At 47.1% G+C, this 16,914-nt stretch overlaps 1 protein-coding gene across 5 annotated transcripts in view; it reads left to right on the forward strand.

Annotated features, from left to right (window-relative positions):
- Positions 1-10,516: 10,516 nt before the first annotated feature.
- Positions 10,517-16,914, forward strand: part of LOC110485395 (protein GPR108) — a 21,745-nt gene continuing 15,347 nt past the window's right edge. For 3 of the 5 annotated variants that reach the window (XM_036940000.1, XM_036939999.1, XM_036940001.1), the window contains exons 1-5: positions 10,608-10,888; positions 12,327-12,437; positions 12,527-12,577; positions 15,569-15,654; positions 15,766-15,845. In XM_036940000.1, the coding sequence (XP_036795895.1) occupies positions 10,802-10,888; positions 12,327-12,437; positions 12,527-12,577; positions 15,569-15,654; positions 15,766-15,845 (415 nt within the window). In that variant the 5' untranslated portion in view covers positions 10,608-10,801. Of the gene's footprint in view, positions 10,889-12,326; positions 12,438-12,526; positions 12,578-15,568; positions 15,655-15,765; positions 15,846-16,914 lie in introns of all 5 variants that reach the window. The other 2 variants (XM_036939997.1, XM_036940002.1) reach the window with 2 other exon arrangements.

Below are 16,914 nucleotides of genomic sequence, written 5' to 3' on the forward strand. Positions count from 1 at the left end.
TCTCCTAGAGGGTGGATGTGACTTCCTGTCTGTAGCCCATGTGACTGATGATGACAGTATGGAGTTTCTCCTTCCCCATGAGGCAACAGAATCTCACGTCATATTAAACATCACTGGATTCGGCAAATATGGCATCACCAAGGAACAGGAAGCTCCTGTCTCTCCTATCCGTGCTCTGGTGCTACTATTTTACCAACTCACAGATGATAATAATGAGTCCACCCTAAATGTGTTGTTGCTGCCCAGAAATGTTGACATTGAAGAGGTAAGTAGATCAGAGTTGTCAAACACCTCTTTGGTTGGAATTCTATCAAATTTGCACTGTTGAACTCACCTTTTGCCACAGAACAATATTTTGGGGTGTAATGCAATTGTAAATGGTGAATCCAGACCATTACATCAAGATGATACCCTCAAGATCCGAGGGCGACGTTTGGGCTTCCATGTTTCAGGTACTGCTACTAAATCATGACAGTGTGTTCCAAACCATTTCCAATCCTCTCAAGGTGTGTAAGACCAGGAGGACAAGGACTGGAGACAGAGAAATATACATGGAAATAAATCCTAACTGTAGACTAACCCCGGACCAAGAATACACCCTCTCCACCGATCTAACAGATGAACATCACATAGATCCAAAGGTAGTCTAATAAATATGAGCTAAGACTTAAATCATTTTTGTGATGCTACCTTGATAAGATATAGAAATCACATACAATTCTGTTTGGCTTGATACTTGTGCTTTTTTTTCTCTCCAGGAAGCAGAGTTTGTGGATTATGATTCCTATACCAACTACATGCTGACATTTCAGTTGCGTTTAAAAACAGTTGTTGAAGAAGTGTATCTTCTTCTGGAAGAACATGGCGGTCCTGAAAATGAACGTGTATGGGACCGCCTTGTTTCACTACCAGGTAACTGAAACTCAGAGAGAGTAGGAGTTACAATAGAACTAGTTGTAATAGTAGCATTTTACATTGACATTTTACATTACATTAGTAACAGTCATTGTAGTAGTAGTAGTGATAACAGTAGTAGTAGTGATAACAGTAGTAGTAGTGATAACAGTAGTAGTAGTGATAACAGTAGTAGTAGTGATAACAGTAGTAGTAGTGATTGCAGTAGTAGTAGTGATAACAGTAGTAGTAGTGATAACAGTAGTAGTAGTAGTGATAACAGTAGTAGTAGTGATTGCAGTAGTAGTAGTGATAACAGTAGTAGTAGTGATTGCAGTAGTAGTAGTGATAACAGTAGTAGTAGTGATAACAGTAGTAGTAGTAGTGATAACAGTAGTAGTAGTGATTGCAGTAGTAGTGATAACAGTAGTAGTGATAACAGTAGTAGTAGTGATAACAGTAGTAGTAGTGATAACAGTAGTAGTAGTGATAACAGTAGTAGTAGTAATATTAGTAGTAGTAGTAGTGATAACAGTAGTAGTAGTGATTGCAGTAGTAGTGATAACAGTAGTAGTGATAACAGTAGTAGTAGTGATAACAGTAGTAGTAGTGATAACAGTAGTAGTAGTAATATTAGTAGTAGTAGTAGTGATAACAGTAGTAGTAGTGATAACAGTAGTAGTAGTAATATTAGTAGTAGTAGTAGTGATAACAGTAGTAGTAGTAGTGATAACAGTAGTAGTAGTAGTGATAACAGTAGTAGTAGTGATATTAGTAGTAGTAGTGATAACAGTAGTAGTAGTAGTGATTGCAGTAGTAGTAGTAATATTAGTAGTAGTAGTCATATCGTTGTTGTTGATTCAATTAGATGAATTATGATACATCGTTATTTTACTACATAGTACAACACCTTCTCTTTCTCATCCACAGTCTCCCCAACAGAAGTTCCCACTTCAGGTAACGGTTCTCATCAAACCTTCTACTTGTCTTAGTCTCATCACCGATGGTTTCCTCATCATAAACAATGATACTATGAGGAAATCACATGTGAAGAACTCTAATTGTCCTCGTGGTTCTGTGTTGTTAAATGAATGATGGTGTATAGAGACATTGGATCTTGCCTGCAGTGTAGCCTAGCTCACTTTAAATACTATATACCCACTTTTGGGTTAACAGCATGGACCAGGGGGTGGGTTAACAGCATGGACCAGGGGGTGGGTTAACAGCATGGACCAGGGGGTGGGTTAACAGCATGGACCAGGGGGTGGGTTAACAGCATGGACCAGGGGGTGGGTTAACAGCATGGACCAGGGGGTGGGTTAACAGCATGGACCAGGGGGTGGGTTAACAGCATGGACCAGGGGGTGGGTTAACAGCATGGACCAGGGGGTGGGTTAACAGCATGGACCAGGGGGTGGGTTAACAGCATGGACCAGGGGGTGGGATAACAGCATGGACCAGGGGGTGGGATAACAGCATGGACCAGGGGGTGGGTTAACAGCATGGACCAGGGGGTGGGTTAACAGCATGGACCAGGGGGTGGGTTAACAGCATGGACCAGGGGGTGGGTTAACAGCATGGACCAGGGGGTGGGTTAACAGCATGGACCAGGGGGTGGGTTAACAGCATGGACCAGGGGGTGGGATAACAGCATGGACCAGGGGGTGGGATAACAGCATGGACCAGGGGGTGGGTTAACAGCATGGACCAGGGGGTGGGTTAACAGCATGGACCAGGGGGTGGGTTAACAGCATGGACCAGGGGGTGGGTTAACAGCATGGACCAGGGGGTGGGTTAACAGCATGGACCAGGGGGTGGGTTAACAGCATGGACCAGGGGGTGGGTTAACAGCATGGACCAGGGGGTGGGTTAACAGCGTGGACCAGGGGGTGGGTTAACAGCATGGACCAGGGGGTGGGTTAACAGCATGGACCAGGGGGTGGGTTAACAGCATGGACCAGGGGGTGGGTTAACAGCATGGACCAGGGGGTGGGTTAACAGCATGGACCAGGGGGTGGGTTAACAGCATGGACCAGGGGGTGGGTTAACAGCGTGGACCAGGGGGTGGGTTAACAGCATGGACCAGGGGGTGGGTTAACAGCATGGACCAGGGGGTGGGTTAACAGCGTGGACCAGGGGGTGGGTTAACAGCGTGGACCAGGGGGTGGGTTAACAGCATGGACCAGGGGGTGGGTTAACAGCATGGACCAGGGGGTGGGTTAACAGCATGGACCAGGGGGTGGGTTAACAGCATGGACCAGGGGGTGGGTTAACAGCATGGACCAGGGGGTGGGTTAACAGCATGGACCAGGGGGTGGGTTAACAGCGTGGACCAGGGGGTGGGTTAACAGCATGGACCAGGGGGTGGGTTAACAGCGTGGACCAGGGGGTGGGTTAACAGCGTGGGCCAGCGGGTGGGTTAACAGCGTGGGCCAGGGGGTGGGTTAACAGCGCGGGCCAGGGGGTGGGTTAACAACGCGGACCGGGTGGTGTGTTAACAACGCGGACCGGGTGGTGGGTTAACAACGCGGACCGGGTGGTGGGTTAACAGCGTGGACCGGTGGTGGGTTAACAGCGCGGACCGGGTGGTGGGTTAACAACGCGGACCGGGTGGTGGGTTAACAACGCGGACCGGGTGGTGTGTTAACAACGCGGACCGGGTGGTGGGTTAACAACGCGGACCGGGTGGTGGCTTAACAACGCGGACCGGGTGGTGTGTTAACAACGCGGACCGGGTGGTGGGTTAACAACGCGGACCGGGTGGTGGGTTAACAACGCGGACCGGGTGGTGTGTTAACAACGCGGACCGGGTGGTGGGTTAACAACGCGGACCGGGTGGTGGGTTAACAACGCGGACCGGGTGGTGGGTTAACAGCGTGGACCGGGTGGTGGGTTAACAGCGCGGACCGGGTGGTGGGTTAACAACGCGGACCGGGTGGTGGGTTAACAACGCGGACCGGGTGGTGGGTTAACAACGCGGACCGGGTGGTGTGTTAACAACGCGGACCGGGTGGTGGGTTAACAACGCGGACCGGGTGGTGGGTTAACAGCGTGGACCGGGTGGTGGGTTAACAGCGCGGACCGGGTGGTGGGTTAACAACGCGGACCGGGTGGTGGGTTTAACAACGCGGACCGGGTGGTGGGTTAACAACGCGGACCGGGTGGTGGGTTAACAACGCGGACCGGGTGGTGGGTTAACAACGCGGACCGGGTGGTGGGTTAACAGCGCGGGCCGGGTGGTGGGTTAACAGCGCGGGCCGGGGGGTGGGTAAACAGCGCGGGCCGGGGGGTGGGTAAACAGCTCGGGCCGGGGGGTGGGTAAACAGCGCGGGTCGGGGGGGTCTGTTAACAACGTGGGTCGGGGGGGTCTGTTAACAACGTGGGTCGGGTGGTGGGTTAACAGCATGGACGGGGTGGTGGCTTAACAGCGCGGACCGGGTGGTGGGTTAACAGCGCGGGCCGGGTGGTGGGTTAACAGCGCGGGCCGGGGGGTGGGTAAACAGCGCGGGCCGGGGGGTGGGTAAACAGCGCGGGTCGGGGGGGTCTGTTAACAACGTGGGTCGGGGGGGTCTGTTAACAACGTGGGTCGGGGGGGTCTGTTAACAACGTGGGTCGGGTGGTGGGTTAACAGCATGGGCCGGGTGGTGGGTTAACAGCATGGACCGGGGGGTGGGTTAACAGCGTGGACCAGGGGGTGGGTTAACAGCATGGACCGGGGGGTGGGTAAGCAACATTTTGTTTAAGAGTTTGATATTCTTCTGATAGAACAGGGCAGTAATGAATGGGAGAGATGTCTCTGCCTTCTAGGTAATGGACATTTAGAGCTAAACTCAAATGAACTCTGACATGTGGTGGAGGTAGAAGTAGCATTAGGAATAGAAGTAGAACTACAGGTGTTGCTGTTATTGAATTATGATGAAGACCTGATGAGAACCTCTGGTGATGATGATATATGTTCTCATCAGGTCTTCTAGTTCTATTAGTCTCCTCCCTGATGGCCACCTCATCACAAACAATGATAATATGAGGAAATCCCATTTGAAAAAAAAACTAAAATTCTCCTAATGGTTCTGTGTTGTAAAATGTATTATGTACACCTGCAACTCCTGTCCAGGTCCAACCCCACGGGCCTGTGGCATCAGTACCAGCAGCTCCTGTCAGGGTCCAGCCTCATAGGCCTGCAGCTCCTACTGCTGCTGTTCGTCCATCTGTCCGTGAAGATCAACCAGACTTGAGATGATCAAATCAGTGGCTTCCATATAGAAATGTAGTGAAAAGTGTTTATCTAAAGCAGGAGCAATCTGAGATTTAAATGGATGATAATGAGAAATATTATTTCATTGATTTTCATTGATTATTGAAGAATATAACTTATGTGCCTCATGAGCTTAGTTCAACTGCCATTCCCCATCAGAGGCCAAAATATAACCTTGTTGTAATCAATTGTTTGTAAACAATGGAATTGTAAAAAAAATATATATTAAAATAATAAACACTAAGCCTCAGCATGAACTATCATGTGGATATTATGGATGGTCAGTCCTTGTATCCATAGCTCTATGAATTAGAGAGTTGTTAAAGTGGTTTGTTATTTTTTTTGAACCGCAAATTGACCCTTGATATTATGCCACATTCATTAATGGTCAGATAAGGGAACTATTTGTATATCTTTGTGTGTAGGAAAGAACTTGCTAGTAAGTGTTTCGCTGTATCCTATGCGTGTATTTAATAAAAGTTATATTTAATTGTATTTATAGTAGGCTACACTGCATTAGTTGGGCTGGGAATTACCAGGGACCTCACAATACAATATTATAACGATACTTACAGTGCATTCGGAAAGTATTCAGACCCCTTCCCTTTTTCTACATTTTGTTACGTTACAGCCTCATTCTAAAATGCATACAAAATTATAATAATCCTCAATCTCCACACAATACCCCATAATGACAAAGTGAAAACAGGTTTTTAGACATTTAGCAAATGTATTACTTTTTTTTTTTTAAATACAATTTTTAAATAGGTATTCAGACACTTTGCTATGAGACTAGAAATTGATCTCAGGTGCATCCTTTTTCCATTGATCATCCTTGAGATGTTTCTACAACTCGATTGGAGTCCACCTGTGGTAAATGTAATTGACTGGACATTTGGAAAGGCACACACCTGTCTATATAATGTTCCACAGTTGACAGCACATGCCAGAGCAAAAACCAAGACAAGAGGTGGAAGGAACTGTCCGTAGAGCTCAGAGACAGGATGGTGTCGAGGCACAGATCTGGGGAAGGTCAAAGCTGTCATCAAGGCAAAGGATACTTTGAAGTATCTCAAATATAAATATATTTGGATTAGTTTAACACTTTTTTTGGATACTATAGGATTCTATGTGTGTTATTTCATAGTTTTGATGTCTTCACTATTATTCTACAATGTAGGAAATAGTAAAATAAAGAAAAACCCTTGAATGAGTAGGTGTGTCCAAACTGTGGACTGGTACTGTATACAGTACATATACAGTGGGGAGAACAAGTATTTGACACACTGCTGATTTTGCAGGTTTTCCAACTTATAAAGCATGTAGAGGTCTGTAATTTGTATCATAGGTACACTTCAACTGTGAAAGACGGAATCTAAAACAAAAATCCAGAAAATGTATTGCATGACATAAGTATTTGACCCCCCCCCCCCCCCCCCCCCCCCAGAGAGTGAAAGTAATTAAGAGCTTTTCATATCATGGACTGTTCACAAAATACATCACTGTGACTGTAATATGTGGTTGTCTTATTTACCTCAGTTAAAATGCTCTGGTCTCACTCTGTTTGATAACTAAATAACTCAAATGTAAAATGTAAATGAAGGATGTATTATCTTAAATTAGATATGCTAGCTATCTGCAACATTATGAACGTTTGCGAACTAGTAAGTATTTTTTAATCCTAATATCTGTAATGTATGTTACCTCAGTTGAAATGCTCTGGATGTCACTCTGGATAATAGCGTCTGCTAAACAACTGAAAATGTCCAATGTAAATGAAGGATGTATTGTCATAAACGAGAGGCTATCGAGCTGCAACATTATGAATGTTTAAAGACATGCTTCGGTACTTTGGGAACTAGTTAGTATTTCTTAAACCTCCCGCTTTGGGCTGGGTGTGTCAACGTGTGAAATGCCTGCTTTGAAAGCCACTGTTTTCTGGAAGCTGTGTTGTGCCATTTTCCATACATTCCCCCCCCCCCCCCCCCCCACGTGGGCCAACCTCTAGCAATTTGAGTTCCAGACAATGAGATTCAGCCTCACCATTTGACTGACAACTAGCAAGAATCACACACAGCAGAGAGAGAGAGAGAGAGAGAGTAATGACGTGGTGAACATATCTGCACATATGAGGTATTATGACAGTTTTGAGGACCACTTTTGGCCCTGGGGCCTACTTTCAGAACTACTGGCTGAAAAGTATGCAGAAGTACCGGAGAATCCCTTTAACCGTCTTGAATTAGCTTCATGTCTCAGGTGAAGTCACTGCTCACTTTGCTTTTTAATGGTTGAATAAGATGAGAGAGAAAAAAAAGAAAGAACCCGTGCACTGCTCTTGATAGTATCACTGCTCTTGATAGTATCACTGCTCTTGATAGTATCACTGCTCTTGATAGTATCACTGCTCTTGATAGTATCACTGCTCTTGATAGTATCACTGCTCTTGATAGTATCACTGCTCTTGTCATGTACTGTCATGTTGTCTTGTCTCTGTCCTTTCCCTTCACCCTGTCTCCCTCTGCTGGTCGTGTTTGGTTACCTTTTCTCCCCCGCTTTCCCCCAGCTGTCCCTTGTCTCCTCTAACTACCCATTCACCCCGTTCCCCACCTGTTCCCTTTTTCCCTCTGATTAGGTCCCTATATCTCTCTCTGTTTCTGCTCCTGTCCTTGTCGGATTCTTGTTTGTTTGTGTGTCTCATGCCTGAACCAGACTATCATCGTGTGTGCTGCAACCTTGTCCTGTCCTGTCGGAATCTACCTGTCCATCTGAGCCCACGTATGTTCGTCATTAAAGTACTCTGTTTTGTTAATTCGCTTTTGGGTCCTCATTCACGCACCTTAACAGAAGAATCCGACCTAGAATGGACCCAGCGACTTCGGATCCTCTCCACTCAGCCGTCGAGATCCAGGGAGCGATGCTAGGCAGACACGAGCAGGAATTGTCTGCTGCTCGACATGCCGTTGAGACCCTGGCCACCCAAGTCTCCAACCTCACAGAACAGGTTCACCATCTCCGCCTCGATCCACCGGCCACTTCCAGGGCTTTCGAATCTCCGGAGCCCAGAATCAATAACCCGCCGTGTTACTCTGGGGAGCCCACTGAATGCCGCTCGTTCCTCACCCAGTGTGATATTGTGTTTTCTCTCCAGTCCAACACTTACGCCAGGAGCACTGCTCGTGTCGCCTACGTCATATCTCTCCTTACTGGACGGGCTCGTGAGTGGGGAAGACTGTTATTCTTACGGTTGTCGATAGGTTCTCTAAGGCGGCTCATTTCATTCCCCTTGCTAAGCTTCCTTCTGCTAAAGAGACGGCACAAATCATCATCGAGAATGTTTTCAGAATTCATGGCCTTCCGTCAGACGTCGTTTCGGACAGAGGTCCGCAATTCACGTCTCAATTTTGGAGGGAGTTTTGCCGTTTGATTGGGGCTTCCGTCAGTCTCTCTTCCGGCTTTCACCCCCAGTCTAACGGTCAAGCAGAACGGGCCAATCAGACTATTGGTCGCATCTTACGCAGTCTTTCTTTTCGCAACCCTGCGTCTTGGTCAGAACAGCTCCCCTGGGCAGAATACGCCCACAACTCGCTTCCTTCGTCTGCAACCGGGCTATCTCCTTTTCAGAGTAGCCTCGGGTACCAGCCTCCGCTGTTCTCATCTCAGTTCGCCGAGTCCAGCGTCCCCTCCGCTCAGGCTTTTGTCCAACGTTGCGAGCGCACCTGGAAGAGGGTCAGGTCTGCACTTTGCCGTTATAGGACGCAGACTGTGAGGGCTGCTAATAAGCGTAGAACTAAGAGTCCTAGATATTGTCGCGGTCAGAGAGTTTGGCTCTCCACTCAGAACCTTCCCCTTAAGACGGCTTCTCGCAAGTTGACCCCGCGGTTCATTGGTCCGTTCCGTATTTCTCGGGTCATTAATCCTGTCGCAGTTCGACTTCTTCTTCCGCGATACCTTCGTCGCGTCCACCCGGTCTTCCATGTCTCCTGTGTTAAGCCCGTTCTTCGCGCCCCCGCTCGTCTTCCCCCCCCCCCCCCCCCATCCTTGTCGAGGGCGCACCCATCTACAGGGTCCGCAGGATTTTGGACATGCGTCCTCGGGGCCGTGGTCACCAGTACCTTGTTGATTGGGAGGGGTACGGTCCTGAGGAGAGGAGTTGGGTTCCCTCTCGGGACGTGCTGGACCGTGCGCTGATCGAGGATTTCCTCCGTTGCCGCCAGGTTTCCTCCTCGAGTGCGCCAGGAGGCGCTCGGTGAGTGGGGGGGTACTGTCATGTACTGTCATGTTGTCTTGTCTCTGTCCTTTCCCTTCACCCTGTCTCCCTCTGCTGGTCGTGTTTGGTTACCTTTTCTCCCCCGCTTTCCCCCAGCTGTCCCTTGTCTCCTCTAACTACCCATTCACCCCGTTCCCCACCTGTTCCCTTTTTCCCTCTGATTAGGTCCCTATATCTCTCTCTGTTTCTGCTCCTGTCCTTGTCGGATTCTTGTTTGTTTGTGTGTCTCATGCCTGAACCAGACTATCATCGTGTGTGCTGCAACCTTGTCCTGTCCTGTCGGAATCTACCTGTCCATCTGAGCCCACGTATGTTCGTCATTAAAGTACTCTGTTTTGTTAATTCGCTTTTGGGTCCTCATTCACGCACCTTAACAGCTCTTGATAGTATCACTGCTCTTGACAGTATCACTGCTCTTGATAGTATCACTGCTCTTGATAGTATCACTGCTCTTGATAGTATCACTGCTCTTGATAGTATCACTGCTCTTGACAGTATCACTGCTCTTGATAGTATCACTGCTCTTGATAGTATCACTGCTCTTGATAGTATCACTGCTCTTGATAGTATCACTGCTCTTGATAGTATCACTGCTCTTGATAGTATCACTGCTCTTGATAGTATCACTGCTCTTGATAGTATCACTGCTCTAGATAGTATCACTGCTCTTGATAGCATCACTGCTCTTTAGTAAGCTTTACATTTCGGCCTCACGGCCTTCCTCAGAGCTTTAAGGGAGATATGTTTTGTGTATCGGAGCTTGCATTTCACTGTGCCATTTACACCCGCTGTATTCTGTGCATGTGATTAATAAACGTTTGATTTGATTTATAGTAGACTACACTGGTATATAAAGGTATTTGTATATATTTTTAAGCTTTTAATATTTCCACGTCATTATCCCTACACAAACACATTTATCTGATCCATTCATTCATTCATCAAATATTTCATTGAATTAAGAAAAACTGTTATTAGGAGATTATTGTGGTCACAGGTCACAAAGTGCAGTCACCATCATCATCATATTGGACTGACTTATTTTAGTCTAAACCTGACTGATGCATTGAGAACAAACATTGACAACAGTAATTATTTCTCAGGAAACGATAATTCAGTCTTTGGAGAAGACTGTTTAAAACCTTAGCTGGTGTTTTCTGTTGTCCTACACCCTCCCTCCGCCTGGGAGCACCGCAGCAGAGTGGGCACCGGTTACTCTGGTGACGTGTAAGTAGCAATGATACCAGGAAGTGTGAACTAGGGAATCAAAATAGTTTTGGTAAATTGATTATTTTCACTCGTTATCAAGGAATATAATTTATTCTGTAGTGAATAGGTGTATACTCTAGTTGTGTAACATATTACCAGCCGTCTAGTGAGCTACCATGGGACGACATGGGGGCGTTGGTTTAGCGGTTTTCGCACTCGTGCTGGTCTTTTGCGAAGCAAGAAGACACAAACTCGCCCTAAAGGTAAAATAACACCAACCTTGCTTTAACGTTACTTCAGATACTGTGTGTTCTCAGGTAATGTGTACTTATAGCCAATAATATGCGAACTTGGGATAGTGGTAGCAATGTTTTTCCCTTTTCAGCCATAGCTAAGCTAGCTGGCTAATGTGTAGCACTTGTTTAGCACCTACGTCAGGGGATTTCTGCAACTGTTTGCTAGCTACTATAAATCACTTAACTTAGCCAGCTATTTAGTTGGCTGGCTAACTAGGCAACCTTTTAATGTGTCTGTGATTTTTACACTTGACTGTCAAAGAAACGTTGCAGCTAAACAACTAGAAAATGGTTAGTTAGCTGGCTGGCTAACGTTACATCAGCTGAGATGTTAACGCATTCAGCTAGATACACTGTCTACAGCGTCGATGTTCTCGTGATGGGGAGGCAGGGTAGCCTAGTGGTTAGACTAGTAAACGAAAGGTTCGATTCTCCGAGCTGACAAGGTACAAATCTGTCATCCTGCCCCTGAAAATAAGAAATAGTTCTTAACTGACATGCCTAGTTTAAATAAAGGTAAAAAATAAATTGATACATTTTTCACATTGATATTTGTCATACTTGGATAACAAATGCCACCTCTCTCCCTCATTCTTTCTCCCCTCATCGGCCTCCCCCCCAACTCTCTTCCTCCCTCCAACCTGTCTCTCCCCTTCATCTCTCCCTCCACCTCCCTCTCTCCCTCCACCTCCCTCTCTCCCCTCTTCCTCCCTCCAACCTGTCTCCCTCCCATCCCTTTTGCCCCCTTGCCCCATCCTTCCCCTCCAACCCGTCTCCCCTCCATCTCCCTCTCTCTCCCTTCCATCTCTCCCTCCACCTCCCTCTCTTCCTCCCTCCAACCTGTCTCTCCCCCATCCCTCTTGCCCCCCCATCCCTCTTGCCCCCCACCTCTTTCTCTCCCCCTTCCACCTCTTTCTCTCCCCCCTTCCACCTCTTTCTCTCCCCCCTTCCACCTCTTTCTCTCCCCCCTCCACCTCTTTCTCTCCCCCCTCCACCACTTTCTCTCCCCCCTCCACCACTTTCTCTCCCCCCTCCACCACTTTCTCTCCCCCCTCCACCACTTTCTCTCCCCCTCCACCACTTTCTCTCCCCCCCACCACTTTCTCTCCCCCCCACCACTTTCTCTCCCCCCCACCACTTTCTCTCCCCCCCACCACTTTCTCTCCCCCCCACCACTTTCTCTCCCCCCCACCACTTTCTCTCCCCCCCACCACTTTCTCTCCCCTCCACCACTTTCTCTCCCTCCCCTCCACCACTTTCTCCCCCCCACCACTTTCTCCCCCCACCACTTTCTCTCCCTCTCCTCCACCACTTTCTCTCCCTCTCCTCCACCACTTTCTCTCCCTCTCCTCCACCACTTTCTCTCTCCCTCCCCTCCATCTCTCCCTCCACCTCTCTCTTTCAGAATGACTCTAGATTTGTGGTTCATCTCAACACCTTTGGTTTCTTTGCCAACGGAACCCTGGACGTCAACGTTCTCTCCCTGAGACTGCCCGAGGGCAACAGCAAGCACCCTGTAAGAACAACTGATGTGTGTGCAGCTTCATCTCTGGCTATATTGTCTCCAGTTAGTGAATTGTATCATTGTTTTCTCTCTCCATACAGGTGGGATTCAGTCTCTCCAAGTCTCGTGTTAATGGCGTGCTGTCCTACACAGTGAGTAGATCTCATCAAACCAAATCACTTTTGCAACTCTTTCGTTATCTGAAATGAATGCACTCTCTAGAACGACCCGCCAGCCAATCAAAATCGACTGTTCAACAATACCATGGTATTGGTTTCACTATCAAGTAGATAAGGTGAGATATATATAGACTACTATGTGAGACATTTGGTGTTTCTCAAAATGCAATCTACTGCGCTTCGAGCACTGGAGGGTGGAAACATGAGTCCAAATCCAAGTGAAACAGAGCGTGAAGGGCATTTCTCCGATGTGTATTCCATTTGTTCCATATTTTTGTTCGTATTTTGACATATCAAAATATCACGCGTCGATGGAAAGAATGAACAGAAATATGAAATAACCCAAGAAAAAAACGTTGGTAAAAAAAAAAGTATAAAAGGGATTTGATCTGAAGCAAATGTTGCCTATTCACCTCTCATATGTTCCCTGAGTACAATATTTGGTCTTGATACGTTTAATAAATACACGTGTTCATTTTGGCATGTTTGCCGGCCCACGATACCCACTGTAGTGAGCGTAGATCGCAAGCCCATAGTAATTCAATAGGGCTAACGTTAGCTAGCTAGCTACTACTGCTAGCTAGCTACTACTGCTAGCTAGCTACTACTGCTAGCTAGCTACTACTGTTAGCTAGCTACTACTGTTAGCTAGCTACTACTGCTAGCTAGCTACTACTGTTAGCTAGCTAGCCACAAAGACTTGAATCTACCTTACTTAACATTAGTCTTAGGTCATTTTTGCCTGTTAAGCTATCTAACTACATTATTACGATTCACATATAGCTAGCTGATAGTTATGAAGTAAGACTTTTGCTTTGTGTATATCTTGTTTTGGTCTCTATTGTTGCCATTGTCCTGGCTGGGAGAAGGTTCAGTGAACGGGGAAGTGAAGCGTGAGGTAATACACGAGGGGGAGGAGCAGCGCGAGGTAATACGCGAGGGGGAGGAGCAGCGCGAGGTAATACACGAGGGGGAGGAGCGGCGCGAGGTAATACACGAGGGGGAGGAGCGGCGCGAGGTAATACGCGAGGGGGAGGAGCAGCGCAAGGTAATACGCGAGGGGGAGGAGCAGCGCGAGGTAATACGCGAGAGGGAGGAGCAGCGTGAGGTAATACGCGAGGGGGAGGAGCAGCGCGAGGTAATACACGAGGGGGAGGAGCGGCGCGAGGTAATACACGATGGGGAGGAGCGGCGCGAGGTAATACACGAGGGGGAGGAGCGGCGCGAGGTAATAGACGAGGGGGAGGAGCGGCGCGAGGTAATACACGAGGGGGAGGAGCGGCGCGAGGTAATACACGAGGGGGAGGAGCGGCGCGAGGTAATACACGAGGGGGAGGAGCGGCGCGAGGTAATACACGAGGGGGAGGAGCGGCGCGAGGTAATACACGAGGGGGAGGAGCGGCGCGAGGTAATACACGAGGGGGAGGAGCGGCGCGAGGTAATAGACGAGGGGGAGGAGCGGCGCGAGGTAATACACGAGGGGGAGGAGCGGCGCAAGGTAATACACGGGGGGGAGGAGCGGCGCGAGGTAATACACGAGGGGGAGGAGCGGCGCGAGGTAATACACGAGGGGGAGGAGCGGCGCGAGGTAATACACGAGGGGGAGGAGCGGCGCGAGGTAATACACGGGGGGGAGGAGCGGCGCGAGGTAATACACGAGGGGGAGGAGCGGCGCGAGGTAATACACGAGGGGGAGGAGCGGCGCGAGGTAATACACGAGGGGGAGGAGCGGCGCGAGGTAATAGACGAGGGGGAGGAGCGGCGCGAGGTAATACACGAGGGGGAGGAGCGGCGCGAGGTAATACACGGGGGGGAGGAGCGGCGCGAGGTAATACACGGGGGGGAGGAGCGGCGCGAGGTAATACACGGGGGGGAGGAGCGGCGTGAGGTAATACACGAGGGGGAGGAGCGGCGCGAGGTAATACACGGCGGGGAGTGAAAGTGCTGCTGAAATGTACTTGTTTTATGTGTTCTCCACACTCGTCCTCACAAGAAAAACCTCGGAGAAAGCACTTGTAGCACGGTAGTATGCATATTGAGAAACTCCCATTTATGTTTTACTATCAGTAAATATACTAGATAATAAATTGTTTTAGTACCGTTTCATTTGACATTAACCACATTTTTTTCTGCCTCACGATCTAAAGAAGCCGCTGGGTCGTGTTGTAAAATGATTAGAAAGTTGTGTTTTATAAAATGGGTGAAATGTTTAAAAGCAACAGCAACTAGTCTCTTATATGCGCCGGTCCAACAATGTCCACTTCACTTTCATATCACGTGTGCTGCAATCCGCCGGTCTCATCCCGTACCTGACCTCACTCACCTGCTCCTCTCCGTCAGCTCTTCCTGCTCATCTATTCCTCCATCAGTTTGTAGCCGTGATGGCGAGTGGGGGATGCAGACCCTGATCATTCTTCTGCTCTTACACTTGATACATTTGATACATTGGAGTAGAGTGAGCAAAGTTGGTTATCATTTAATCCCTGGTATAACCAAGAGCACACAGGCCACGCCAGTCTGATAGGCTTTGCACGTTTGCTGTCGAGCAGCAATACCAGAGAGAAAACAGCTTTACAGCAAAGAAAACGGTTTCTCTGGATGAAACGGTTCAGAAAATGACTAAATTACTTCTATTACTGGAGCTACTGTATTTCTTCCTGTGTGATTTATTTATTTTTTTGCTCACATTTGATATAATTTCACAAACCGTGTCACGGGGCGTTTTAAACTTTTCCCCGGGTTGCTTGTTATTGTTTTGATAACAAACAATGTTGTTCAGTCATGTTACCTAGCAACTTGACGATAGGTCTAGGTGAATTTTGATTGGCTCAGGAAGAAAGGAAAAGGGTCTGCTGTTCTTGAGATGTTCTTTCAGGGTTCATATAGGCCTAATGTAATGTTTCTGAACGGTTGTGGTAAGGTTGTACAAGGTTGTGTAGTAATGTTGTAATGTTTGTTCTCCAGGCGGAGGAGACGTCGGTGTGTCCGCTCAGCAAACACAGCGGTGTTGAGCCCTTCTTCCTCTTCCTCATTGACACCAACAACCTCAGGTACGGTTGTCTGACAGAGATGAAATTAGCTGTGTTTTTGTGTCTAGTGAATACGTGTGTGTGTGTGTGTGTGTCAAAAACCAACTGTTTGTGTCCTCCTCTCTTCTGTAGAGTCAATGTGAGGTCTTCTGGAGACCAGGACAGCGTCTTGACCCAGCTGAAGACAGACAAGACACTCACTGAAGACTCAGGTCAGCAGTATTTACCTCCCTTCAATACAACACAGTGGCGTAGTGCAGTCCCCCGGGGGGGAGGGGGGGGGTTGTTGCCATGGTGCAGAAAGAACTGTCGTTTTATGTGCTATAGTCTCATGGCTATTTTACACATTTTGCCATGAGGCTGAGAGAAACATTTTGCCGTTTTAGAGCTCGGAGATACTTGAAAGATGGGACAATGGCAACTTTTTTCCCAACAAATATTTGTCTGAATATTAATTTGAAATATATATATATATATATATATATATATATATATATATATATATATATATATATATATATATATATATATATATATATATATATATATATTACACTGAGTGTACAGAACATGATGAACTTTACAGACCATGAGTGGTCTTGCTGCTCTGCATGTACTGAGGTCATTCAAAACAGGGTCCTTATAGTATAGCTGTCCCTGCGTATTCCTGACTCATTTTTTTAGATTTTAGTTTAATCTGACGGAGTTGACTAAGTCTCTGGACAAATCTTTTAGGAATCAGTTTTAAGAGAAATATTCTTTTAGGGCTTTTGCAAGAAACTACATACAATATTTTGTCAGTTAATATTCATTATTGCCCGTTTTTTTTTTTTATGAGCATTTGCAATTGAGATCCTTTGCACCAAAAAAAGAGAATTTCCAGGAATAAGAACCAAAATGGAAATTAATAATATTGAAAGTAAAAGGAAAATTCCCCAAGCAAATGTTTTCCCTCTATAAAATTTCACACATTTTCAGTCTCAACTTTCAAGAATTCATGAGTTAATTTCACGCTGTTCTACACATTTTGCCATGAGGCTGAGTAGCTACTGTTTCTTGTCATAAATAATGATTGAAGGAAATACTTATGTGTTCGTATGCTGTCTGGGGGGCCTGAACTACAGGGAGAACCCAACCCAAAAAGCACTACAGAGTAGGGTTGTCTTTATATGTAACCTGACTACAGAGTAGGGTTGTCTTTATATATAACCTGACTACAGAGTAGGGTTGTCTTTATATATAACCTGACTACAGAGTAGGGTTGTCTTTATATGTAACCTG

The sequence above is a fragment of the Oncorhynchus mykiss genome, chromosome 13, assembly GCF_013265735.2.
Source record: "Oncorhynchus mykiss isolate Arlee chromosome 13, USDA_OmykA_1.1, whole genome shotgun sequence".
NCBI lineage: Eukaryota > Metazoa > Chordata > Actinopteri > Salmoniformes > Salmonidae > Oncorhynchus > Oncorhynchus mykiss.